Below are 25,996 nucleotides of genomic sequence, written 5' to 3'. Positions count from 1 at the left end.
CTTCCCCATCAGCCTCTCCCCCCTCCCCTTAACCACCTCCTTCCCCATCCCCTCTCCCCACCTCCCCTTAACCACCTCCTTCCCCATCCCCTCCCCCTCCCGTTAACCACCTCCTTCCCCATTCCCTCTCCCCCAGCCCTGCCCACCCATCTCCTTCCCCAACCCTCTCTCCCCCTCCCGTTAACCACCTGCTTCCCCATCCCCTCTCCCCCTCCCCTTAACCACCTCCTTCCCCATCCCCTCTACCCCATCCCCTTAACTACCTCCTTCCCCTCCCCTCCCCCCTCCCCTTAACCACATACTTCCCCATCCCCACTCCCCCCTCCCCTTAACCACCTCCTTCCCCATCCCCTCTCCCCCCTCCCCTTAACCACATACTTCCCCATCTCTCTCCCCCTCCCCTTAACCACCTTCCCCATCCCCTCTCACCCCTCCCCTTAACCACCTTCCCCATCCCCTCCTCCCCCCTCCCCTTAACCACCTCCTTCCCCAACCCTCTCTCCCCGTCCCCTTAACCACCTTCCCCGACCCTCTCTCCCCCCTCCCCGTAACCACCTCCTTCCCCATCCCCTCTCCCCTATCCCCCTAACCACCTCCTTCCCCATTCCCTCCCCTCCCCTTAACCACCTCCTTCCCCATCCCCTCTCCCCCTGCCCTTAACCACCTCCTTCCCCATCCCCTCTCCCCACCTCCCCTTAACCACCTCCTTCCCCATCCCCTCCCCCCTCCCGTTAACCACCTCCTTCCCCATTTCCTCTCCCCCAGCCCTGCCCACCCACCTCCTTCCCCATCCTCTCCCCTCCCCTTAACCACCTCCTTCCCCATCACTCTCCCCCCTCCCCTTAACCACCTCCTTCCCCATCCCTCTCCCCCCTCCTCTTAACCACCTTCCCCATCCCCTCTCACCCCTCCCCTTAACCACCTTCCCCATCCCCTCCTCCCCCCTCCCCTTAACCACCTCCTTCCCCATCCCCTCTCCCCTATCCCCCTAACCACCTCCATCCCCATCCCCTCCCCTCCCCTTAACCACCTCCTTCCCAATCCCCTCTCCCCACCTCCCCTTAACCACCTCCTTCCCCATCCCCTCCCCCCTCCCGTTAACCACCTCCTTCCCCATTTCCTCTCCCCCAGCCCTGCCCACCCACCTCCTTCCCCATCCTCTCCCCGTCCCCTTAACCACCTCCTTCCCCATCCTCTCCCCCTCCCCTTAACCACCTCCTTCCCCATCCTCTCCCCCTCCCCTTAACCACCTCCTTCCCCATCACTCTCCCCACCTCCCCTTAACCACCTCCTTCCCCATCCCCTCCCCCCTCCCGTTAACCACCTCCTTCCCCATTTCCTCTCCCCCAGCCCTGCCCACCCACCTCCTTCCCCATCCTCTCCCCGTCCCCTTAACCACCTCCTTCCCCATCCTCTCCCCCTCCCCTTAACCACCTCCTTCCCCAACCCTCTCTCCCCTTCCCCTTAACCACCTCCTTCCCCATCCCTCTCCCCCTTCCCCTTAACCACCTCCTTCCCCAACCCTCTCTCCCCCAGACCAGTCCTACCCACCTCCTTCAACCCTCTCTACCCTCCCCTTAACCACCTCCATCCCCATCCCCTCTCCCCCATACCAGACCTACTCACCTCCTTCCCCAACCCTCTCTCCCCCTCCCCTTAACTACTTCCTTCCCCATCCCCTCTCCCCCTCCCCTTAACTACCTCCTTCCCCATCCCCTCTCCCCCCCCTTAACCACCTCCTTCCCCATCCCCACTCCCCCCTCCTCTTAACCACCTCCTTCCCCATCCCCTCTCCCCCAGACCAGTCCTACCCACCTCCTTCAACCCTCTCTCCCCCCTCCCCTTAACCACCACCTTCCCCATCCCCTCTCCCCCAGACCAGTCCTACCCACCTCCTTCAACCCTCTCTCCCCCTCCCTTTAACCACCTCCTTCCCCATCCCCTCTCCCCCCACCCCTTAACCACCTTCCCCATCCCCTCTCCCCCATCCCCTTAACCACCACCTTCCCCATCCCCTCTCCCCCAGACCAGTTCTACCCACCTCCTTCCCTAACCGTATCTCCCCCTCCCCTTAACCACCTCCTTCCCCATCACTCTCCCCCCTCCCCTTAACCACATACTTCCCCTTCCCCACTCCCCCCTCCCCTTATCCACCTCCTTCCCCATCCCCTATCTCCCCCTCCCTTAACCACCTCCTTCCCCATCACTCTCCCCCCTCCCCTTAACCACCTTCCCCATCCCCTCCCCCATCCCCTTAACCACCTCCTTCCCATCCCCTCTCCCCTATCCCCGTAACCACCTCCTTCCCCATCCCCTCCCCTCCCCTTAACCACCTCCTTCACCATCCCCTCCCCCTCCCGTTAACCACCTCCTTCCCCATTCCCTCTCCCCCTGCCCACCCACCTCCTTCCCCAACCCTCTCTCCCCCTCCCCTTAACCTCCTCCTTCCCCATCCCTCTCCCCCTCCCCTTAACCACCTTCCCCATCAGCCTCTCCCCCCTCCCCTTAACCACCTCCTTCCCCATCCCCTCTCCCCACCTCCCCTTAACCACCTCCTTCCCCATCCCCTCCCCCCTCCCGTTAACCACCTCCTTCCCCATTTCCTCTCCCCCAGCCCTGCCCACCCACCTCCTTCCCCATCCTCTCCCCGTCCCCTTAACCACCTCCTTCCCCATCCTCTCCCCCTCCCCTTAACCACCTCCTTCCCCATCCTCTCCCCCTCCCCTTAACCACCTCCTTCCCCATCACTCTCCCCACCTCCCCTTAACCACTTCCTTCCCCATCCCCTCCCCCCTCCCGTTAACCACCTCCTTCCCCATTTCCTCTCCCCCAGCCCTGCCCACCCACCTCCTTCCCCATCCTCTCCCCGTCCCCTTAACCACCTCCTTCCCCATCCTCTCCCCCTCCCCTTAACCACCTCCTTCCCCAACCCTCTCTCCCCTTCCCCTTAACCACCTCCTTCCCCATCCCTCTCCCCCTTCCCCTTAACCACCTCCTTCCCCAACCCTCTCTCCCCCAGACCAGTCCTACCCACCTCCTTCAACCCTCTCTACCCCTCCCCTTAACCACCTCCATCCCCATCCCCCTCTCCCCCATACCAGACCTACTCACCTCCTTCCCCAACCCTCTCTCCCCCTCCCCTTAACTACTTCCTTCCCCATCCCCTCTCCCCCTCCCCTTAACTACCTCCTTCCCCATCCCCTCTCCCCCCCTTAACCACCTCCTTCCCCATCCCCACTCCCCCCTCCTCTTAACCACCTCCTTCCCCATCCCCTCTCCCCCAGACCAGTCCTACCCACCTCCTTCAACCCTCTCTCCCCCCTCCCCTTAACCACCACCTTCCCCATCCCCTCTCCCCCAGACCAGTCCTACCCACCTCCTTCAACCCTCTCTCCCCCTCCCTTTAACCACCTCCTTCCCCATCCCCTCTCCCCCCACCCCTTAACCACCTTCCCCATCCCCTCTCCCCCATCCCCTTAACCACCACCTTCCCCATCCCCTCTCCCCCAGACCAGTTCTACCCACCTCCTTCCCTAACCGTATCTCCCCCTCCCCTTAACCACCTCCTTCCCCATCACTCTCCCCCCTCCCCTTAACCACATACTTCCCCTTCCCCACTCCCCCCTCCCCTTATCCACCTCCTTCCCCATCCCCTATCTCCCCCTCCCTTAACCACCTCCTTCCCCATCACTCTCCCCCCTCCCCTTAACCACCTTCCCCATCCCCTCCCCCATCCCCTTAACCACCTCCTTCCCATCCCCTCTCCCCTATCCCCGTAACCACCTCCTTCCCCATCCCCTCCCCTCCCCTTAACCACCTCCTTCACCATCCCCTCCCCCTCCCGTTAACCACCTCCTTCCCCATTCCCTCTCCCCCTGCCCACCCACCTCCTTCCCCAACCCTCTCTCCCCCTCCCCTTAACCTCCTCCTTCCCCATCCCTCTCCCCCTCCCCTTAACCACCTTCCCCATCAGCCTCTCCCCCCTCCCCTTAACCACCTCCTTCCCCATCCCCTCTCCCCACCTCCCCTTAACCACCTCCTTCCCCATCCCCTCCCCCTCCCGTTAACCACCTCCTTCCCCATTCCCTCTCCCCCAGCCCTGCCCACCCATCTCCTTCCCCAACCCTCTCTCCCCCTCCCGTTAACCACCTGCTTCCCCATCCCCTCTCCCCCTCCCCTTAACCACCTCCTTCCCCATCCCCTCTACCCCATCCCCTTAACTACCTCCTTCCCCTCCCCTCCCCCCTCCCCTTAACCACATACTTCCCCATCCCCACTCCCCCCTCCCCTTAACCACCTCCTTCCCCATCCCCTCTCCCCCCTCCCCTTAACCACATACTTCCCCATCTCTCTCCCCCTCCCCTTAACCACCTTCCCCATCCCCTCTCACCCCTCCCCTTAACCACCTTCCCCATCCCCTCCTCCCCCCTCCCCTTAACCACCTCCTTCCCCAACCCTCTCTCCCCGTCCCCTTAACCACCTTCCCCGACCCTCTCTCCCCCCTCCCCGTAACCACCTCCTTCCCCATCCCCTCTCCCCTATCCCCCTAACCACCTCCTTCCCCATTCCCTCCCCTCCCCTTAACCACCTCCTTCCCCATCCCCTCTCCCCCTGCCCTTAACCACCTCCTTCCCCATCCCCTCTCCCCACCTCCCCTTAACCACCTCCTTCCCCATCCCCTCCCCCCTCCCGTTAACCACCTCCTTCCCCATTTCCTCTCCCCAGCCCTGCCCACCCACCTCCTTCCCCATCCTCTCCCCTCCCCTTAACCACCTCCTTCCCCATCACTCTCCCCCCTCCCCTTAACCACCTCCTTCCCCATCCCTCTCCCCCCTCCTCTTAACCACCTTCCCCATCCCCTCTCACCCCTCCCCTTAACCACCTTCCCCATCCCCTCCTCCCCCCTCCCCTTAACCACCTCCTTCCCCATCCCCTCTCCCCTATCCCCCTAACCACCTCCATCCCCATCCCCTCCCCTCCCCTTAACCACCTCCTTCCCAATCCCCTCTCCCCACCTCCCCTTAACCACCTCCTTCCCCATCCCCTCCCCCCTCCCGTTAACCACCTCCTTCCCCATTTCCTCTCCCCCAGCCCTGCCCACCCACCTCCTTCCCCATCCTCTCCCCGTCCCCTTAACCACCTCCTTCCCCATCCTCTCCCCCTCCCCTTAACCACCTCCTTCCCCATCCTCTCCCCCTCCCCTTAACCACCTCCTTCCCCATCACTCTCCCCACCTCCCCTTAACCACCTCCTTCCCCATCCCCTCCCCCCTCCCGTTAACCACCTCCTTCCCCATTTCCTCTCCCCCAGCCCTGCCCACCCACCTCCTTCCCCATCCTCTCCCCGTCCCCTTAACCACCTCCTTCCCATCCTCTCCCCCTCCCCTTAACCACCTCCTTCCCCAACCCTCTCTCCCCTTCCCCTTAACCACCTCCTTCCCCATCCCTCTCCCCCTTCCCCTTAACCACCTCCTTCCCCAACCCTCTCTCCCCCAGACCAGTCCTACCCACCTCCTTCAACCCTCTCTACCCCTCCCCTTAACCACCTCCATCCCCATCCCCTCTCCCCCATACCAGACCTACTCACCTCCTTCCCCAACCCTCTCTCCCCCTCCCCTTAACTACTTCCTTCCCCATCCCCTCTCCCCCTCCCCTTAACTACCTCCTTCCCCATCCCCTCTCCCCCCCCTTAACCACCTCCTTCCCCATCCCCACTCCCCCCTCCTCTTAACCACCTCCTTCCCCATCCCCTCTCCCCCAGACCAGTCCTACCCACCTCCTTCAACCCTCTCTCCCCCCTCCCCTTAACCACCACCTTCCCCATCCCCTCTCCCCCAGACCAGTCCTACCCACCTCCTTCAACCCTCTCTCCCCCTCCCTTTAACCACCTCCTTCCCCATCCCCTCTCCCCCCACCCCTTAACCACCTTCCCCATCCCCTCTCCCCCATCCCCTTAACCACCACCTTCCCCATCCCCTCTCCCCCAGACCAGTTCTACCCACCTCCTTCCCTAACCGTATCTCCCCCTCCCCTTAACCACCTCCTTCCCCATCACTCTCCCCCCTCCCCTTAACCACATACTTCCCCTTCCCCACTCCCCCCTCCCCTTATCCACCTCCTTCCCCATCCCCTATCTCCCCCTCCCTTAACCACCTCCTTCCCCATCACTCTCCCCCCTCCCCTTAACCACCTTCCCCATCCCCTCCCCCATCCCCTTAACCACCTCCTTCCCATCCCCTCTCCCCTATCCCCGTAACCACCTCCTTCCCCATCCCCTCCCCTCCCCTTAACCACCTCCTTCACCATCCCCTCCCCCTCCCGTTAACCACCTCCTTCCCCATTCCCTCTCCCCCTGCCCACCCACCTCCTTCCCCAACCCTCTCTCCCCCTCCCCTTAACCTCCTCCTTCCCCATCCCTCTCCCCCTCCCCTTAACCACCTTCCCCATCAGCCTCTCCCCCCTCCCCTTAACCACCTCCTTCCCCATCCCCTCTCCCCACCTCCCCTTAACCACCTCCTTCCCCATCCCCTCCCCCTCCCGTTAACCACCTCCTTCCCCATTCCCTCTCCCCAGCCCTGCCCACCCATCTCCTTCCCCAACCCTCTCTCCCCCTCCCGTTAACCACCTGCTTCCCCATCCCCTCTCCCCCTCCCCTTAACCACCTCCTTCCCCATCCCCTCTACCCCATCCCCTTAACTACCTCCTTCCCCCTCCCCTCCCCCCTCCCCTTAACCACATACTTCCCCATCCCCACTCCCCCCTCCCCTTAACCACCTCCTTCCCCATCCCCTCTCCCCCCTCCCCTTAACCACATACTTCCCCATCCCCACTCCCCCCTCCCCTTAACCACCTCCTTCCCCATCCCCTCTCCCCCCTCCCCTTAACCACCTCCTTCCCCATCCCCTCTCCCCCCTCCCGTTAACGACCTCCTTCCCCATTCCCTCTCCCCCAGCCCTGCCCACCCACCTCCTTCGCTAACCCTATCTCCCCCTCCCTTAACCACCTCCTTCCCCATCACTCTCCCCCCCCCTTAACCACCTCCTTCCCCATCTCTCTCACCCCTCCCCTTAACCACCTTCCCCATCCCCTCTCACCCCTCCCCTTAACCACCTTTCCCATCCCCTCCTCCCCCCTCCCCTTAACCACCTCCTTCCCCATCCCCTCTCCCCTATCTCCCTAACCACCTCCTTCCCCATTCCCTCCCCTCCCCTTAACCACCTCCTTCCCCATCCCCTCTCCCCACCTCCCCTTAACCACCTCCTTCCCCATCCCCTCCCCCTCCCTTTAACCACCTCCCCCATTTCCTCTCCCCCAGCCCTGCCCACCCACCTCCTTCCCCATCCTCTCCCCTCCCCTTAACCACCTCCTTCCCCATCACTCTCCCCCCTCCCCTTAACCACCTCCTTCCCCATCCCCATTCCCTCCTCCCCTTAACCACCTCCTTCCCCATCCCCTCCTCTCCCCTTAACCACCTCCTTCCCCATCCCCTCTCCCCCAGACCAGTCCTACCCACCTCCTTCAACCCTCTCTCCCCCTCCCCTTAACCACATCCTTCCCCATCCCCTCTACCAGACCACTCCTACCCACCTCCTTCAACCCTCTCTCCCCCCTCCCCTTAACCACCTCCTTCCCCATCCCCTCTCCCCCGACCAGTCCTACCCACCTCCTTCAACCCTCTCTCCCCCTCCCTTTAACCACCTCCATCCCCATCCCCTCTCCCCCAGACCAGTTCTACCCACCTCCTTCCCTAACCGTATCTCCCCCTCCCCTTAACCACCTCCTTCTCCATCCCCTCTCCCCCTCCCCTTAACCACCTCCTTCCCCATCCCCTCCCCCTCCCCTTAACCACCTCCATCCCCATCCCCTCTCCCCCAGACCAGACCTACTCACCTCCTTCCCCAACCCTCTCTCCCCTCCCCTTAACCACCTCCTTCCCCATCCCCACTCCCCCTCCCCTTAACCACCTCCTTCCCCATCCCTCTCCCCCTCCCCTTAACCACCTTCCCTATCCCCTCTCCCCATCCCCTTAACCACCTCCTTCCCCATCCTCTCCCCCTCCCCTTAACCACCTCCTTCCCCATCCCCTCCCCTTAACCACCTCCTTCCCCATCCCCTCCCCTTAACCACCTCCTTCCCCATCCCCTCTCCCCCAGCCCTGCCCACCCACCTCCTTCCCCAACCCTCTCTCCCCCTCCCCTTAGCCACCTCCTTCCCCAGACCAGTCCTACCCACCTCCTTCCCCAAACCCTCTCCCCCTCCCCATCTCCATCTCCTTCCCCATCTCCTCTCCCTCCTTATCCCCAACTCCTTCCCCTTCCCCTCTCCTTCCCCATCCATTCCGCCCTCCACTCCATCCCCTCTTCTCCTCCAAATATCAACTTGCACTCTTTAGCTGCACTCAGCTACCAAGTGTGTGACCGAACAGTTCTCCGTGTAAGACTATGGTTAAGTATCTGTACAAATGCTTCAATGCAGAATCTTTCCTGCCGGCGCGAAGATCTGCTATGTTCCAAGTTTTAGGAGAGAATGTTGAGATGTTTGAGCAAATTTAGCAGCAAGCGGTTGCGAACTCTCAAATTAACATCCACAGTTCCATGGGATATTAATTAAAATTGAAACTATTTGATAGGATGATGGAAAATGAGCTTCACTCTGTGTCTGACCCCGGGAGTGTGTAATGGGACAGTGTAGAGGGAGTTTCACTCTGTATCTGACCCTGGGAGTGTCTGATGAGACAGTGTAAAGGGAGCTTCACTCTGTGTCTGACCCCGGGAGTGTGTGATGGGACAGTGCAGAGGGAGCTTCACTCTGTGTTTGACCCCGGGAGTGTGTGATGGGACAGTGTAGAGGGAGCTTCACTCTGTCTCTGACCCCGGGAGTGTGTGATGGGACAGTGTAGAGGGAGTTTTCACTCTGTGTCTGACCCCGGGAGTGTGTGATGGGACATTGCAGAGGGAGTTTCACTCTGTGTCTGACCCCGGGAGTGTGTGATGGGACAGTGTAGAGGGAGTTTCTCTCTGTGTCTGACCCTGGGAGTGTGTGATGGGACAGTGTAGAGGGAGCTTCACTCTGTGTCTGACCCCGGGAGTGTATGATGGGACAGTGTAGAGGGAGTTTCACTCTGTATCTGACCCTGGGAGTGTGTGATGGGACAGTGTAGAGGGAGCTTCACTCTGTGTCTGACCCTGGGAGTGTGTGATGGAACGGTGTAGAGGGAGCTTTATTCTGCGTCTGACCCCGAGACTGTATGATGGGACAGTGTAGAGGGAGCTTCTCTCTGTGTCTGAACCCGGGAGTGTGTGATGGGGCTGACCTTGGGAATGTGTGATGGGATGGTGTAGAAAGAGCCTCACTCTGTGTCTGACCCCGGGAGTGTATGATGGGACAGTGTAGAGGGAGTTTCACTCTGTATCTGACCCTGGGAGTGTGTGATGGGACAGTGTAGAGGGAGCTTCACTCTGTGTCTGACCCTGGGAGTGTGTGATGGAACGGTGTAGAGGGAGCTTTATTCTGCGTCTGACCCCGAGACTATATGATGGGACAGTGTAGAGGGAGCTTCTCTCTGTGTCTGAACCCGGGAGTGTGTGATGGGGCTGACCTTGGGAATGTGTGATGGGATGGTGTAGAAAGAGCCTCATTCTGTGTCTGACCCTCGGAGCTTGTGGTGGTAAGGTGTAGTGGGAGCCCCATTCAGTATCTAACTCTTGTCCTGGGAATTCATGATCAGATAGAGCACTGTGATCTTTACTCTGTGTATGACTTATACTGTGAATGACAGGGAAGAGTTAACATTTAGGCCATGTCATCTCTTATATTTCCTCATAATTCTTTGGCAAGGAGATTTTTTTCGCAAGGTCATCTCTTAAATTTTGGCAATAAAGGACAAATTTATCTTATATTTCTTACATCTCTTATATTTCCTCATAATTTTTGATGGGAAGTTATATAAGCTCTAGAAATTACTTTCACTGGTCTATCCTGACAGGTTAATGGGACATTAATTCGGATTCCCATTTGTTTAAAATTTACGATCCTTAAAATTGTATTAGAGCCCCGTGACTGTCCATTCACCCTTGTAGGCTGGGTTATAGTCTTCTTCAAGCTGACACTGAGGCAGGGAGCTCCCCCTGGTGTCTCGGATCAATAATGATCTCCAAGTTAATGACTGAATCAGAAGTCACAGAGATCTTGCCCTTGGTGTTGACTGCAGGCTCTTTGTGGCGGTTCTTTTTTAAAACAGTGCACAGACATGTAAGGCACCACCAAAATCCCTCTTCACCATCAAGGACATTTTCAAACTGTGATGCCTCAAAGGTGGTGGTATCCATCATTAAGGACCCCCATCCCCCTCATCTCACTGCTACCATCATCGAGGAGGATCAGGAGCCTGAACACATACACTCAATGTTTTAAGAACAGCTTCTTGCCTTCTGCAATCAGGTTTCTATAAGATCATTGGACATTGGAGCACAATCAAGTAATTCAGCCTATCAAGTCTGCTCTGCCATGTTCTTCTCAATCCCATTCTCTTTTGTTGCCCTTACTAATCCAGAACCTATCAACCTCTGCTTTAAATATGCCCAATGACTTGGCCTTCACAAATTCCACAGATTCTCCACCCTATGGCTAAATTAATTCCTCTTCATCTCTGTTCTAAGGAACATCCTTCTAATCTGAGGCTGTGCCCTCTGGTCCTGGAGTCTCTCACTACAGGAAACATCTTCTCCACATCCACTCTATCTAGACCTTTCAATATTCAACAGGTTTCATTGAGATTCCCCCACCCCCATTCTTCTAAACTGCAGCACATACAGGCGCAGAGCCATCAAACAATCCTCAAATGTTCCTCTGGACCCTTCCCAATTTCTGAATGGTCCATGAACACTGTCTCATTGTATCTGCTCTCTTTTTTCACTACTTGTTTAATTTTTTAAAGATATTTCATATTCTAATTTACAGTATATTTTATGTATTGTACTGTACAACAAATTTCATGTCATATGTCCATGATAATCACCAGATTCTGACTCTGCCTTGCAAAATTCCCAAAGGAAGGTTACCCTGCAGTCTGGCTGCCCGGTGTCCCAGGACACTGCTCAGTGGCTCCCCAGCGGGGTGTACCCGTGTCCTGGGGAGTCAGTGAGCACCTGTCTGCTGGTTAAATGTACCAGAACTCACTGCTTTCAACCCCCAACAAACCAACTATCACGACCCTCTATCAGAGGTTTAAGGCCAGATAACTGTAGGGAAGAAAGTGTTGGGAAAAATCAGAATCAGGTTTATTATCGCTGATATGTGTCATGGAATTTGTTGTTTTGTGACAGGAGTATAGTGCAATACAAAAAATTACTTTAAGTCACAGTATGAATTATCATCATCATACTGATGTGGCCGATCGCGGTCTTTCCATGGCCAAGATTGTTCTTGGCAAACTTTTCTGCAGAAGTAGTTTGCAATTGCCGCCTTCTGGGTAGTGTCTCTCCAAAATGGGTGGCTACAGCCATTATCAATACTCTTCAGAGACTTTCTGCCTGGAGTCAGTGGTCACATAACCAGGACTTGTGATCTGCACCGGCTGCTCATACGACCATCCACCACCTGCTCCCACGGCTTCACATGACCCTCAGCAATGTTACACCTTGCCCAAGGGTGGCCTGCAGGCTAGTGGAAGGAAGGAGTGCCTTACACCTCCTTTGGTAGAGGCACATGTCCACCCAACAATAAGAATATATATAGCTAAATGGTGTAAAAAGAGAGCAAATTAATGAGGTAGTATTTATCAACCCATTGTTTGTTTAGAAATCTGATGGCAGAGGGGAAGAAGCTGTTCTTGAAACACTGAATGTATGTTTTCAGGCTCCTGTACCTCCTCCCAGATGGTGGTAATGAGAAGAAGTCATGTGTTGGATGGTGAGAGTCCTTCATGATGGATGAGGCATCATCTTCTGAGGGTGTTCTCGATGTTGGGGAGGCTAGTGGCCGTGATGGAGCTGGTTGAGTTTACAACCATCTGCAACTTTTTCCAATCCTGTGCATTGCAATGCTACTAGTCAGAATGCTTGCTCTGGCATCCTGGGGAGAAAGCCATTCAGACCCCTGGATCACTCCAGCCTTGATTGGAATACAGTGATGCATCCTGAATGCTTCGGTGACCCAGGTTTGATACTGACCTTGGACGTGTGGAGCTTGTACATTCTTCCTGTGGCTGTGTGCCTTCAGGTTTGGTGGGGTAATTGGCCACTGTAAGTTGTTCATAGAGTCTGGGAGATGCTGATGGGAGTAAGTTGCAGAAGTACGGAGTAATAAAAAGAAGGGGAACAACTCTGATTACATTGTTCTTTTGGGAGCCAACTTTGATCCAGTTGACCGAATGACCTCTTCTATAACTAACTTTTAACTACTGTATCTCCAGCCATCTAACTGGACAAGCTTACATTGTGCATTAAATAATGGATTTCAGGTCAATGGAGATCCCCCCCCCCAAAGACATCCGCCCAATGACATCTATACAACATCTATCCAATGGAGATCCATCCAAGGATATCTACCCAAAAGAGATGTACCAAATTGAGTTATACCAGATGGAAATCCACCCGATGGAGACCATCCACTGGATTTGTACACAATGAGATCTATCCAAAGAAATCCACCCAGTAGTTCATCCTGTTGAAAAGCAGCAACAAAGTAAATGGCATTGTCCATTTATTATCCATAAGACGATAAGACATCGATACTTGATCCTGTTACATCAGGTGACCCTGGTGCTGGCTGACCCTTGACCTTTGCTCTTTCGTAGGTCTTGTACTTACTGGGTGCAATGCTGCTTTCGATGGCCTTGCAGTTGGACCGGCACGGGCTGTGGAATCTGTTGGGGCCGAGTCTCTTCGCTCTCGGAGTCATGGCCATTGCTTGGGTAAGACGTCGTTATTGGCCCCTGCTACCCGCACTTCGGGCAACTCTGTTTCAGCCAATCAGAGGCCAGTCTGAGCTCTGCGTCCACAGTGAGTGGATGTGCAACCATTTCATCACAAATGAGAAAATCTGCAGATGCTGGAAATCTGAGCGATGCATACAAAATGCTGGAGGAACTCAGCAGGCCAGGCATCTGCCAGGCAGCATCTGTGGAAAAAAAAAGTACAGTTGGCATTCAGACCGAAGGATGCTGCCTGACCTGCTGAGTTACCCCAGCAATTTGTGGGTGTTGCCCACTTCATCAGCTGGCTCATGCCAAGGCTCCTGCTCACAGCATCAGCTGCCTGGGCCCTGAGATCCTCGGTTAGAGTCAAAGAGTACTTCGGGTCAGACACAGGCCCTTCAGCCCATCTAGCCCAGGATGGTGGTGGCATCCGTCGGTCTCGAGAGACCATGGATCTGCGCCTGAAGTTTCCAGGGCACAGGCCTGAGCAGGGTTGTATGGGAGACCGGCAGTTTCCCAAGCTGCAAGCCTTCCCCTCTCCACGCCACCGATGTTGACCAAGGGAAGGGCACTAGGACCCAAGCAGCTTGGCACTGGTGACGTCGCAGAGCAATGTGTTGTTAAGTGCCTTGCTCAAGGACACAAACACGCTGCCTCAGCTGAGGCTCGAACCAGTGACCTTCAGGTTACTAGTCTGATGCCTTGCCCACTAGGGCACGCACTAACATGGATAGCTACAGTTATATAGGATCCTTGTCAGACCACACTTAAGTATTTAAGTTAGGTCTCTATTCATTGGAGCGTAGAAGGTTGAGGGGGGATTTGATCGAGGTATTTAAAATTTTGAGAGGGATAGATAGAGTTGACGTGAATAGGCTGTTTCCATTGAGAGTAGGGGAGATTCAAACGAGAGGACATGATTTGAGAGTTAGGGGACAGAAGTTTAAGGGAAACACGAGGGGGTATTTCTTTACGCAGAGAGTGATAGCTGTGTGGAATGAGCTTCCTGTAGAAGTAGTAGAGGCCAGTTCAGTTGTGTCATTTAAGGTAAAATTGGATAGGTATATGGACAGGAAAGGAGTGGAGGGTTATGGGCTGAGTGCGGGTAGGTGGGACTAGGTGAGATTAAGAGTTCGGCACGGACTAGGAGGGTCGAGATGGCCTGTTTCCGTGCTGTGATTGTTATATGGTTATATGGTTACTATGCTCCGTTCTGGTCACTTCACTACAGGAAGGATAAGGAAACTATAGAAAGGGTGCAGAGGAGATTTACAAGGATTTGCCTGGAGTGGGGAACATGCCCTTTGAGAATAGGTTGAGTGAACGTGGCCTTTTCTCCTTGGAGTGACAGAGGATGAGGGGTGACCTGATAGAGGTGTACAAGATGATGAGGCATTGATCATGCGGATAGCCAGAGGCTTTTTCCCAGGGCTGAAATGGCTAACATGAGAGGGCACAGTTTTAAGGTGTTTGGAAGTAGGTACAGAGGAGATGTCAGAGGTAAGTTTTTTACGCAGAGAGTGGTGAGTAGGTGGAATGGGCTGCTGGTGACGGTGGTGGAGGGAGATCCAATAGGGTCTTTTGAGAGACTCCTGGACAAGTACATGGAGCTTAGAAAAATAGAGGGTTATGGTAATTCGGTAATTTCTAAAGAAGTACATATTTAGCACAGCATTGTAGGCTGAAGGGCCTGTATTGTGCTGTGGGTTTTCTATGTTCTCCTAGTCCCACCTGCCTGTACCCCAACCATATCCCTCCAAAGCCCTCTCTCATACACCTCCCCAAACATAGATGTTACAACTGAACCTGCATCTACCTCTTCTGTTGGCAGCTCGCTCCACAATTGCACCACTCTGTGAGTGAAGAATCTCCTCCTTAGATTCTACTTAAATATTTCACCTTTCACCCTAAATCCATGACTACGACTTCTAGTCTCACCCAACTCAGTGGAAAAAGCCTGCTTGCATTTACTCTAGTTCTGGAGTGAAGGAGGATAAGAGGAGACCTGATAGAGGTGTACCAGATGATAAGAATGGACAGCCAACGTTTTTTTCCCCAGGACAGAAATGGCTAATACATTTATTTTTCAATCTTTTTTATTGATTTGCAAATAAAGAATATACAAATCGGAAGAGGAGCTTAACAAGTAGATAATATAAACAACATATAAACAGCAACAGTAAAAACAAAAAGTATATAATATCAAAATCAAATAAGTAAAATATTAAGCTGTTATATATACAATGGTCAAAAAAACTACAACTCATAACAATCATAAAAAAATTAGAAATTTTATTGATAAGGGAAAAAACCCCACTAAACTGAAACAAAAAAACAAAAAAAAGAAAGAGGGAAAAAAAAGGAAAGAAAAAGAAAGATTGGGCAGTCCAATTGAGGATAAAATTAGAAAAAACAGTGACAGAGAGAAAAAAAAACACACATCCTTCCCGTCATCTCCAAACCTTCACGGATAAGGATTTTCCCCAAAGAGAATAAAGAAATATAAATAAATAAAGATAAATTAAATCATGAAAATATTGAATAAAAGGTCGCCAGACTTTAAAGGATGTATCAAATGTGTCCGGCTTCTAATTTTCTCCAAGCTTAGACATGACATAATGGAGGAGAGCCAACAGAAAACAGTAGGCAGTAGTTTCCAGTGTAGCAAAATAGCTCTCCTAGCCAACAAAGTTGAAAAAGCTATCACATGTTGGGCGGAAGCAGACACTTTGCTTGCTTCCTCTGGAATAATCCCAAAAATTGCTGTATTCATTAACTGTTTATAATTGATAGCTATTAATCATTTTTGAAAAGGTTTAAACTGAAAAATAACATAAGCCAAATTTGAAGAGCAGGCCAAGGGGTAATTCGGTAAAAAATCACGTAAGAAGTTCCTTTTTTTGACCATTGTATATATAACAGCATATGGTTAAACATCCATATCTATAACTTTAGCTAATATTCCAAACACATCCCTCCAAAAATTATTTAAACTTACACATGACTAAAACATATGAGTTAGAGTAGACATTTCTGCATTACATCTGTCACAAATAGGGCTTATATTCGGAAAAATATGTGCCAATTTATCTTTGGACATATGGACCCTGTGTACTATCTTAATCTGAATTAAAATATGGCATGCGCAGATAGATGAATTATTGACTATTGTTCTTAACCCTATTGTTAAACATACTTTAAAAATTTGGTTTCAATTTCGTAGATTTTTTGAATTAAATGATTTTTTACTTTCTGGTAATATTTATTCTAATTTCTTTTTTAAACCATTAACTTTGGATAAGGCTTTTTTAACATGGAAAATTAAGGGAATAAAAGCTTTTTTAGCTTTGTTTTTACAAGACTGCTTAATGTCTTTTTCACAGTTAATGGATAAATATGATATCTCTAATACACATTTTTTCAAATATTTACAGGTTAGGAATTTCTTACGTGATTTTTTACCAAATTACCCCTTGGCCTGCTCTTCAAATTTGGCTTATGTTATTTTTCAGTTTAAACCTTTTCAAAAACGATTAATAGCTATCATTTATAAACAGTTAATGAATGCTCGCATGTTGCCTAATGATAGGGTTCAATGTACCTGGGAAGTAGAACTTCAACATTCACTTTCAGACAATCAATGGAGTAAAATTTATTATTTAGTCAATAATTCATCTATCTGCGCATGCCATATCTTAATTCAGAAATGGCTAATACAAAGAGGCATAATTTTACAGTGATTAGAAGAAAGAATAGGGGGTTTGTCAGAAGTAGGATTTTTACTGTGAATCGCGGGTGCATGGAATGCATTGCTAGGAATATTGGTAGCTACTCTAAAATCAATCTGGCCCTCCATTTTACTGTCATCTACGTGCTTATCTAAAAGTCTCTTAAATGGCCCTGATGTATTTGTCTCTACCAACACTCCTGGCAGTGTGTTCCATGCACACTCTCTTCATGAAAAACCTACCTCCCTCTAGCATGGTCACCAGCTCTGCTCAAGGTTCTCCGATCACAGCCCTGCCGCCCACCCCTTCCCTGGAAGGTTTAACAGCAAGCTGCACCTTTTCTTTTTCAGACGGTGCGGGCTATCCGGAGGAGGCACTGCTACCCTCCCACGTGGAAACGCTGGGTCTTCTACCTCTTCCCCGGCACGGTCATCGCCGCCTCCGCTGTGGCACTCTACGCCTTCGTGGAGACCGAGGGGAACTACTTCTACATCCACAGCCTCTGGCACATGCTGATCGCTGGCAGCGTGGGCTTTCTCCTGCCTCCCAGCCCCAGATCCCAGCGGGGGGCAGCCGCTACCACAGGGGCCGTGCCACTGCCCCGCAAGAGGGGCTGCGGCTACCGACTCTGTGTCAACGAGCATGAGGAGATGGGTCTGGTCGACCCAGGACTAGTCTCTGTCAACAGTATCTGCAGCAGCTGATGACCCCCGACCCCAACTGAGCAGCAGCCGGACTCTCTCACAACCAGCAGGAGGAAGAAGGCCGTGGGCGACTTGTAAATAAAATGAGCCCAGGGCAGGTGCCATGCTAGGGGGACTGTCGATACCATGCTCGTCCACCCCAGACAAGGACAGCACCTCTTCATCTTCCAGTTTACCTTCCACCAGGGAGGACACATGTGCAAGAACTCTCTCAGAAGGAGCGTGTCAATAAAGATTCAAGATTCCAGATTGTTTAACGTCTATTCCTGTTCACAAGTGTAAAGGAGAACAAAATAATTGTTACTCCGGGGCCAATGCACCACCAAAAAAAACCCAAAAGATAAAGAACACAATTATAAAAAAACACACAATAAATATAAATACATGAGTTAGTTTATATACATAGAATGATTGTGTGTCCATAAAGTGATGCTACGCACAGGAGTGTCTGTACATAAGGTGACTGACAGGAAATGATAAAGTAGTGGTGGTTGGGGGTGTGGAGTGGGAGATGGGTTAGTGGGTGGAGGTGTTGATCGGCCTTACTGTTTGGGGAAAGTAACTGTGTTTGAGTCTGATGGTCCTGGTGTGGATGCTATGTAGCCTGGTCCCTGAAGGGAGTGGGACAAACAGTCCATGAGCAGGGTGTGTGAGATCCTTGGCACTACTGGCTCTTTCTCAGTACCTTTCTGTGGTGGGTAGGCTGTTGCCAGTGATGTCCTGTGCTGATAAGAAAAAACCAGATGAGAAGGAGAAGTACTTTGAATTTACTTGTTTTTTTCTAACAAAACACCAGATTTTCTTTAACTAGCCTGCCAGCTGAATAATTTCCGGTTACACAACAAACAGCTACAGATGCTGCCAATCTGGAATATAAAAACAGAGGCGCTGGAACTACTTAACATGCCAGTCAGCATCTGTGGAGAGAGAAACTGAGCTAATCTTTCAGATTGCTGGCCTGGCCCTGATAAGAACATAAGAAATAGGAGCAGGAGTCGGCCATCTGGCCAGTCGAGCCTGCTCTGCCATTCAATAAGATCATGGCTGATCTGACCATGGACTCATCTCCACCTACCTGCCTTTTCCCCATAACCCTTAATTCCCCTACTCTACAAAAATTGTATCTGATTGAAGGTGTACAGTCTGAAGTTCTGCCTGTCTCTCCACAGCTGCTGACTTACCCGCTGAGAATCAGAGTCAGGTTTACTATCACTGACTTATATGATGTGAAATATTAAACTCAAGAGGTTGTGCAGATGATGGAAATCCAGAGCAATGCACACAAAATGCTGCAGGAACTCAGCAGGCCAGGCAGCATCTACGGAGGGGAGGGTCTCGGCCTGAAACATTGATTGTCTCCTCCCTTCCACAGATGCTGGCTGACTCGCTGAATTCTTCCAGCATTTCATGTGTTGATGTGAAATTTGTGGCAGCAGAACGGTGCAGAGGCATAAAATTGTTATTTAAAATAAATAATGCAAAAAAATGCAAACGCCAGTTGTGTTTATAGGTTCAAGGACTGTTCAGAAACCTGATGACAGAGGAGTGAAAGAAGCTATTCCTGAATCGTTGAGTTGTATCTTCAGGCTCCTATACCTCCTCCTCTGATGGTAATAATGAGAAGAGTGCACTCCTGGGTGATGAGGGCTCTTAATGATGGGTGTGGGCTTCTTGAGACATCACCTCTTGAAGATGTGATGGAGGGTTGTACCTGTGATTGAGCTGGCTGAGTTTACAACTCTGTGATCCTTTGCAGTGGAGCCTCTATGCAGGACAGTGCCGTAATGTTCTCCATTGTACATCTGTAGAAATTTGTAAATCCCTTGACATATGACATCTCCACAAACTCCTAATGAAGTAGAGCCGCCGGCGTACCTTCTTTATGTATCAAGTATAAAGTAACTCTAACTCTAAATCTAAATCTAACTCTAGTATTTCTGAATTGCCCTCCTATTTTTTCAGTCTTGGATTCTCTGCCACAGTTTTGGAACTCAATGTGTGCATGTCCCCTTCCCAAATGCCTCTGTTATATGCACAGTCCCTCCTTCACAATAGTTGGTCCTTTGGCCCACCCTTTCCATGACTCTTTACTCTACCAGCCTCCCCCTTCAGTGGGTTAGTTCAAAGCAAATTTATTATTGAAATACATGTAAACTACCACATACTACCCTGAGATTCATTTTCTTGTGAGCACACTTAATAAATAGAAACAATAAAGCCAGTGTAAAATCACACACATGACAAACAAAATAAATATAAAAAAGACAAGAAATTGTGCAAATACAGAAAAAAATAATACTACTAATAAATAAATAAGTAATAAATACCAGGAACATGAAGAGTCCTAGTGAGTCCATGGGTTATGTATGTTCCCACCATCAAACATTTCCCTCCTGCAATAAATTTAGTTCTTGCTGATAGATCCTCTCCTACCACTCCCCTTTCCCCTCTCTATACTGGCCTTGTCCCCTCTCTACTGTCAATCCTCAGGCAGGATTTCGACCTGAAATGCCGACAACTCCTTTCCCACCACAGATGCTGCTCGACCTGCTGAGTTTTTTCACTAGTTTGTTGATAGATCTTTCTACAATCCAATGTCCATGCTAAGTGAGTCTGCATCATATAAGGTAGAGATTCTCTACCTGGGGAAGAGAAGGATATAAACCCCGCCCCCCCACTCCACCCCGAACATAAAGTGAGTGTGGGAGTGGGGTTCTAGATAATTTCAAAAATGTGACATGAAAGTTTGTGGGGTAAGTGGATAGTAGAGAATGTTTTCAACAGGTCCTGATGAAAGATCTCAGCCCAAAATGTCAACTGTTTACCCTTTTCCATAGATGCTGCCTGGCCTACTGATTTCCTCCAGCATTTTGTCTGTATTACTTTGATTACCAGCATCTACAGATATTCTGTTGCTTGGATTGTTGTATCGTGTTCTGGTTGCCTCATTATAGTATAGATGAGGAAGATTTAGAGAGGGTGTAGAGGAGATTTGTCAGGATTCTGCCTGGATTGGAGAGGATGTCTTATGAGGATAAGTTGATTGAGCTAGGACTTTTCTCTTTGGCGTGAAGGAGGATGAGAGGTGACTTGATAGAGGTATTCAAAATGGTAAGAGGCATTGAACGAGTGGATAGATCGAGACTTTTTTGCAGGGTGGAAAAGGCTAATATAAGGTGCACGGTTGGTAACTCCAAAACATAAAAACATGGAGCCAGGAATTACTAACTTAGTTTCATTTTTACTTTAAGTGAGACATGCACAAATGCTGTGGTGGCATAATGATATATGCCATTCACCTATTTTTACATGTAACCTATAATGGATTATGTAAGTGTAATGCTCTGGATAAGATTTCCACTGCTCTGCTGTGAGGTGGGTTATGTTAACAGTTTTCTATAAAAGAAGCAGTGTGCCATGCTGGAAAGCGTGTTTTGGATTCAGCTAAGATTCAACACGTTGTCCAACTTAGGAATGTAGGTCAGCCAATCAGGACAGTGGGATGTGAGAGAAGATTCTAGAGAGTTGTGGGAAAGAGTTTTCTGAAGGACAGCAGTCTAGTTTGCCGTCTTTTGGTGGGAGCTTCAGAGCAGGGCATGAGGGAAGATGCCACAGAATGCCGTGCGAAGGAGAATCCCTGCTGCCAGACGTGCTTTGTGCAGAGGAATAGTTCCAAGTAGGAAGGGGTAATACCCCTGAGAGAGAGAGCCTGTTTGCTTGAGATGGTCTTTGAGGGGAGATTGAAAATACGGGGGTGTTTTTATGCAGACCACAGGCACATGAATAATCCTGAATACTCCAGTATGCGCTCCAATGGTCATTGTGCACATTGGACTGTTAAACTCTAATGGGTCATTTTCTTTTGCCTATTAACTGTTTGATAAAGATGAAATTGGCAAATATACTTTCTTTATAAATTTATGTGGTGTACAATCTGATATTCCTTGCTGACCGACAATTGTGTATGGGCAGTATTTTCACAGCATTCACTCAAATCAAGGTTCCATTAATTGGAACATCCAAACTTTTCTCTTTGGTTGAACCCCAAATCATACCGATCCTCGACATATATTGTTTATAAAAGTGGCATTCTCACTGCTGTGTCCCATGCCTGTTAGTCGATTTGGTTATTGAACCAGGTTTGCATAAGGACCTGGTGAGAGGATTATATAAACAAAGAATGCTTAATCAAACAATGTCTTTACAATGTTACTCAAATAGTACTGAAATATTAAATACTCCGTCCAACTCATTATTGAATTCATCTCAGCTATATACACAGTACTGTATACTGTATATAATACAACTACTATACAGACATCCACAGCCTAGTAAATTTTAAATTGTCCCATTCAAGTCTAAAGATTTAATCCCTGTGAAGGATTCCTTACTGTTGTGGGATAACAGCACGGGGAATCACTCTGCTTGGCAGGTGTGGTGCGTGGCTGTGAAACAATCTCAAGCTCTGCGGCCTCCTCAGGTGGTTGCAGGAGTTGGTTCTGACAGCTCTGAACACCTTTCTTTCCATCAGCATTTCCATGATCAGTTGTCTTCTTGAATTTGATCTGTAGTTGTGTCTTCTGAATCCATCTGTGCATTTGTGCTGCTGCCGTGAGTGGAACGCCTTTCTGTGGGTTGAAAATGGACACTAGTGGTTGAAGATCAGTAATGAGGGTAAACTCTCTCCCATATAGGTACTGATTGAAAAGTTATACGCCAAACCAGAATCAAGGCCTCTCTGTTATTCTGTGTTTACTTTTTCTCTGCAGCAGTAAGGGAACATGATGCAAAGGCTATGGGACATCACTTCCATCACTCTTTGCATATGAAATTACTGCACCTAATACATAAGGCAAGGCATCACGGACAAGCTTCACTGGATGGTGTGAATCACAATGTGTGAGCAAGGTGTCTGACGTCACCATTTCCTTTGCCTTTTAGAAAGATACCTCACGCTACTTTGTCCATTGCCATTTCTTCCTAATCTGTAGTAATGAGTTCAGGGGGTGGAGCACAGTAGCCAGGTTTGGCAAGAACCTGATATAGTAATTGACAAATAATAAAAAGGACCACAAATATAACACATCCTTTGGCCTTGGGGCATCCAGCACTGCTTGAAGTTTCTCAGTACACTTGTTTAATCCTTGTGCATCAATGGTGCAGTCACAGTAAGTGATGCTTGGTTTAATGAATTCTCACTTGATGTATTGTTCTCTGAGCCCATAATTTTCTAATCTTTTCAACACTGTCTTGAGATTTTGGATGTGTTCCTTGTCATTCTTACCAGTAACAATGATGTCATCCAGGTAGCCTTGCAGCACCTAGTCTGTCGCTTTCTGCCAGGCTGCAGGTGGAGATACAACTCCAAAAATAAACCTATTGTGATAAAGCCCTTTGTAGTGAGAAACACTTCGGACTCTTCTTCCATCTTCTGTAGGTAGGCCTCAGCTAAGTCCACCTTGCTGAAGTGTTTTCCTCCAGAATGGTTTCCAAAGATAACCTCTATCCTGGGTAAAAAGCATTAATCTACTTACAGTACTGAGTTGATGGTGACGTTAAAGTCACCCCAAATCCTAATGAACCCGTTCTTCTTGGCTACTGGGACCTCTGGTGTTGCCCCATGGGCCTCACTCAAACTTGGAAAGAATTCTTTCAGCCTCCATGCGATCTAGATCATGGATGGTTTAAGGAATTGGAGGGCTTTTTAAAACTTGGGTGTGGCTTTTTCATTTAACAGTATTTTACCTTTGATATGTTTGAGCCTTCCAATGCAATGGTTGAACACCGCTGCGGCATCATCCAGTCCCTTTCTTAGTTCTCTTTCAGTTGACTCTATTGGTGGTGATATGGCAAGAAAATCGGGGGTGGATCTCCAATCAAGTTGCAGTTGTCTCAGCCAAGCATAGCCCCACAACACTGACCCTCCTGCTTTTATCACATACAAGCCTAATGTGGCTTGTTGATCATTGTATTTCACTGTTAGGAAAGTCATTCTCACAGCTACTCTTTTTTTATTTATGATTACCATCACCCGGTTCTCACTGTTTAATATCACTGGCACATGTCATGAATTTGTTGCTGTGCGGCAAAGGTACATTGCAATACACAATAAGGGTAAGACAAGGGAACACACACCAATCCTCATAGGACAATCAATTCTTTGGTCTTACTGACTTTAAGTGCAAGATTGCTGCTGTGTTACCACTCAACCAACTGATCTATCTCACTACTGTACGCCTTCTTATTACCATCTGAAATTCTGCCAACAATAATTGTGTTATCAGCAAATTTATAGATGGCATTTGAGCTGTGCCTGGCCACACAGCCATGGGTGTAGAGAGAGTAGAGCAGTGGGCCACATTCTTGAGGTGTGCCAGTGTCGATTATTAGCAGAATGGAGATGTTTGTTTCCGATCCACACAGACTGTGATCTTTTCTTTAGGAAGTCCAGGATCCAATTGCAGAGGGAGGTACAGAGGCCTGCATTTTGGATCTTTTTGATCAGAATAGTAGGAATAATTGTATTAAACACTGAGCTGTAGTCAATAAACAGCAGTATTGTCTGGGTGATCCAAGGCCACATGAGGAGCCAATGAGACCACATCCATTGTAGACCTGTTGAGGTGATGGGCAAATTGCAGTAGGTCCAGGTCCATGCCCAGGCGGGAGTTGATTCTAGCTATAACCAACCTGTCAAAGCATTTGATCACTGTAGATGTGAGTGCGACTGAACAATAGTTGTTAAGGTAGCTTACCCTGCTTTTCTCAGGCATTGATATGATGGTTGCCCTTTTGAAGAAGGTATGAACTTCCAAGTGTAGCAATGAGAGATTGAAAACGTCTTTCAACACAGCCACCACTTGGTTGGCTCAGGTGTTCAGGTACACCATCGGGGCCTTCCTCCTTCCTCCGATGGTTCACCCTTTGGAAGATTTTTGGATGTTGGCCCTTGAGACAGAGATCACACTGTCACCGGATACTGCAGGGACCCTCATAGCCGTCATTTCATTCTTCCTTTCAAAGTGAGCATAAAAGGTGTTGATCTCATCTGGGGGTGAGCACCTCTGCTCTTCGTGATGTTAGGTTTCACTTTGTAGAAAGTAATGGCCTTTAAGCTCTGGCACAGTTAACGTGCATCTCATTCCACCTCTAACTCCCATTGGAATTGCTCTTTTGCTCTTCAGATAGCCGTTCGTAAATTGTACCTGGCCTTCTCGTACAGTCCTGGATCACCAGACTTGAATGCCACAGATCTAGCCCTCAGCAGACTACGAATCTCCTGGTTCATCCACAGCTTTTGAATCAGATATGTACAGTATGTTCTTGTCGGCACACACTCATCAACACGCTTTTTAATGAAGTCAGTGAATTGCAGCCAGGAGCTCCGAAGAAACCTAAAGATGAATAGGAAGAACATACTGTACAGGGAGAATTGGGATGGATGTAGATAAAGGCAAGCCCCCAAAGAACAATAGGAACAGTACGTAAAAAGGCCTTTCATCCAATCTGGTTCATGCTGACTACAACAGCCCATCCAAGTTAATCTAATTTGTCTACAATTGGTCCATAGCCTTCTAAACCTTTCCAAACCATGTACCTGTCTGACTGTCATTTAGAAGTTGTTATTGTACCTGCCTCAGCCTGTTCCTCGATCTAAGTGTAATGGTCAGTTAATGCTGAAGTGGAATATCATATCCAGCAGAAACATGCTGGGCCAAAGGGTCTGTTTCTGTAGCCCGAAGGCAAACAGCTGGAGGAACTCAGTGGGTCAGCAACACCTGTGGAAGGAAACGGGCATTTTGTGTAGAGATTCGGCATCTGGACTGCACACCCAGGCCAGAGCTGGATGACAGGACTCAGTCCTGATCAAGGGGCTCAACGTGGAATGCCAGTGGGCCATTTCCCTCCACAGATGCTGCCTGACCCACTGAGTACCTCCAGCAGTTTGTCTTGTTTTCTCTCCACATTCTAGCATTTGCAGTCTCACATGTCTCTGGCTGATCTGTTTCTGTACTACAATGCTATTAATTTTCTCCCATGGAAATGTCTGGAATTTGGAGGTGAAGACCAAGATTGGGCAAAGACCCTGGGTGAATGGATGTGAGGCAAATGCACGTGAATGAGGTGACTACTTCTTGCTTGTGGGATCTTCCTATGCATTAATCACCTGAATTTTCTACCTGCAAAAATGACAACTCCTCAGACCCCCTCCGATGGCTGTTGATGAAGTGGGGGTGGAGGATTTGCATTAGACAATAAAACCATAAGACATATGAGTAGAATTATGCCATTCGAGCTGCCCTGGCATCCCATGGCTGATTTATTACCCCTCTCAACCCCATTCTCTTAGCTTCTCCCCATAATCTTTGATGCCTTAATTAATCAGGAATTTATTAACCTTCGCTTTAAACACACCCAATTTGATCTCCATAGATTTACCACCCTCTGGCTAAAGAAATTCCTCCTCTGGACCCTCTCCAATGCCAGCACATGCTTTCTTAGATAAAGGGCCCAAAACTGCTCACAATACTCTAAGTGCGGTCTGACCAATGCCTTATAAAACCTTAGCATCACATCCCTAATTGTAGATTATTGCTGTTCAAGATGGCACCAGCAGCTAACGGTGACATCCTGCAGACAGATCACAGA

General features: G+C 50.0%; 1 protein-coding gene and 1 long non-coding RNA gene across 3 annotated transcripts in view; one reads left to right on the top strand and one right to left on the bottom strand.

Annotated features, from left to right (window-relative positions):
- LOC132396473 (uncharacterized) overlaps window positions 1-17,612 on the top strand; it is a 100,763-nt gene extending 83,151 nt beyond the window's left edge. The window contains exons 17-18 of the mRNA XM_059974015.1: window positions 12,796-12,912; window positions 16,994-17,612. Of these exons, the coding sequence (XP_059829998.1) occupies window positions 12,796-12,912; window positions 16,994-17,347 (471 nt within the window). The 3' untranslated portion in view covers window positions 17,348-17,612. The remainder of the gene's footprint in view (window positions 1-12,795; window positions 12,913-16,993) is intronic.
- A 2,203-nt stretch (window positions 17,613-19,815) lies between these two features.
- The window catches only part of LOC132396560 (uncharacterized), an 86,390-nt gene continuing 80,209 nt past the window's right edge, over window positions 19,816-25,996 (bottom strand). The window contains exons 4-5 of one of the 2 annotated variants that reach the window (XR_009513022.1): window positions 24,553-24,741; window positions 19,816-21,975 (exon numbers count right to left, since the gene is read on the bottom strand). This is a non-coding gene — a long non-coding RNA (uncharacterized LOC132396560). Of the gene's footprint in view, window positions 24,742-25,996 lie in introns of both variants that reach the window. The other variant, XR_009513021.1, reaches the window with a different exon arrangement.

The sequence above is a fragment of the Hypanus sabinus genome, chromosome 7, assembly GCF_030144855.1.
Source record: "Hypanus sabinus isolate sHypSab1 chromosome 7, sHypSab1.hap1, whole genome shotgun sequence".
Lineage (NCBI taxonomy): Eukaryota > Metazoa > Chordata > Chondrichthyes > Myliobatiformes > Dasyatidae > Hypanus > Hypanus sabinus.
The sequence above is the reverse complement of the archived record's forward strand: the minus strand, read 5'-3'. Positions and strand labels throughout refer to the sequence as shown.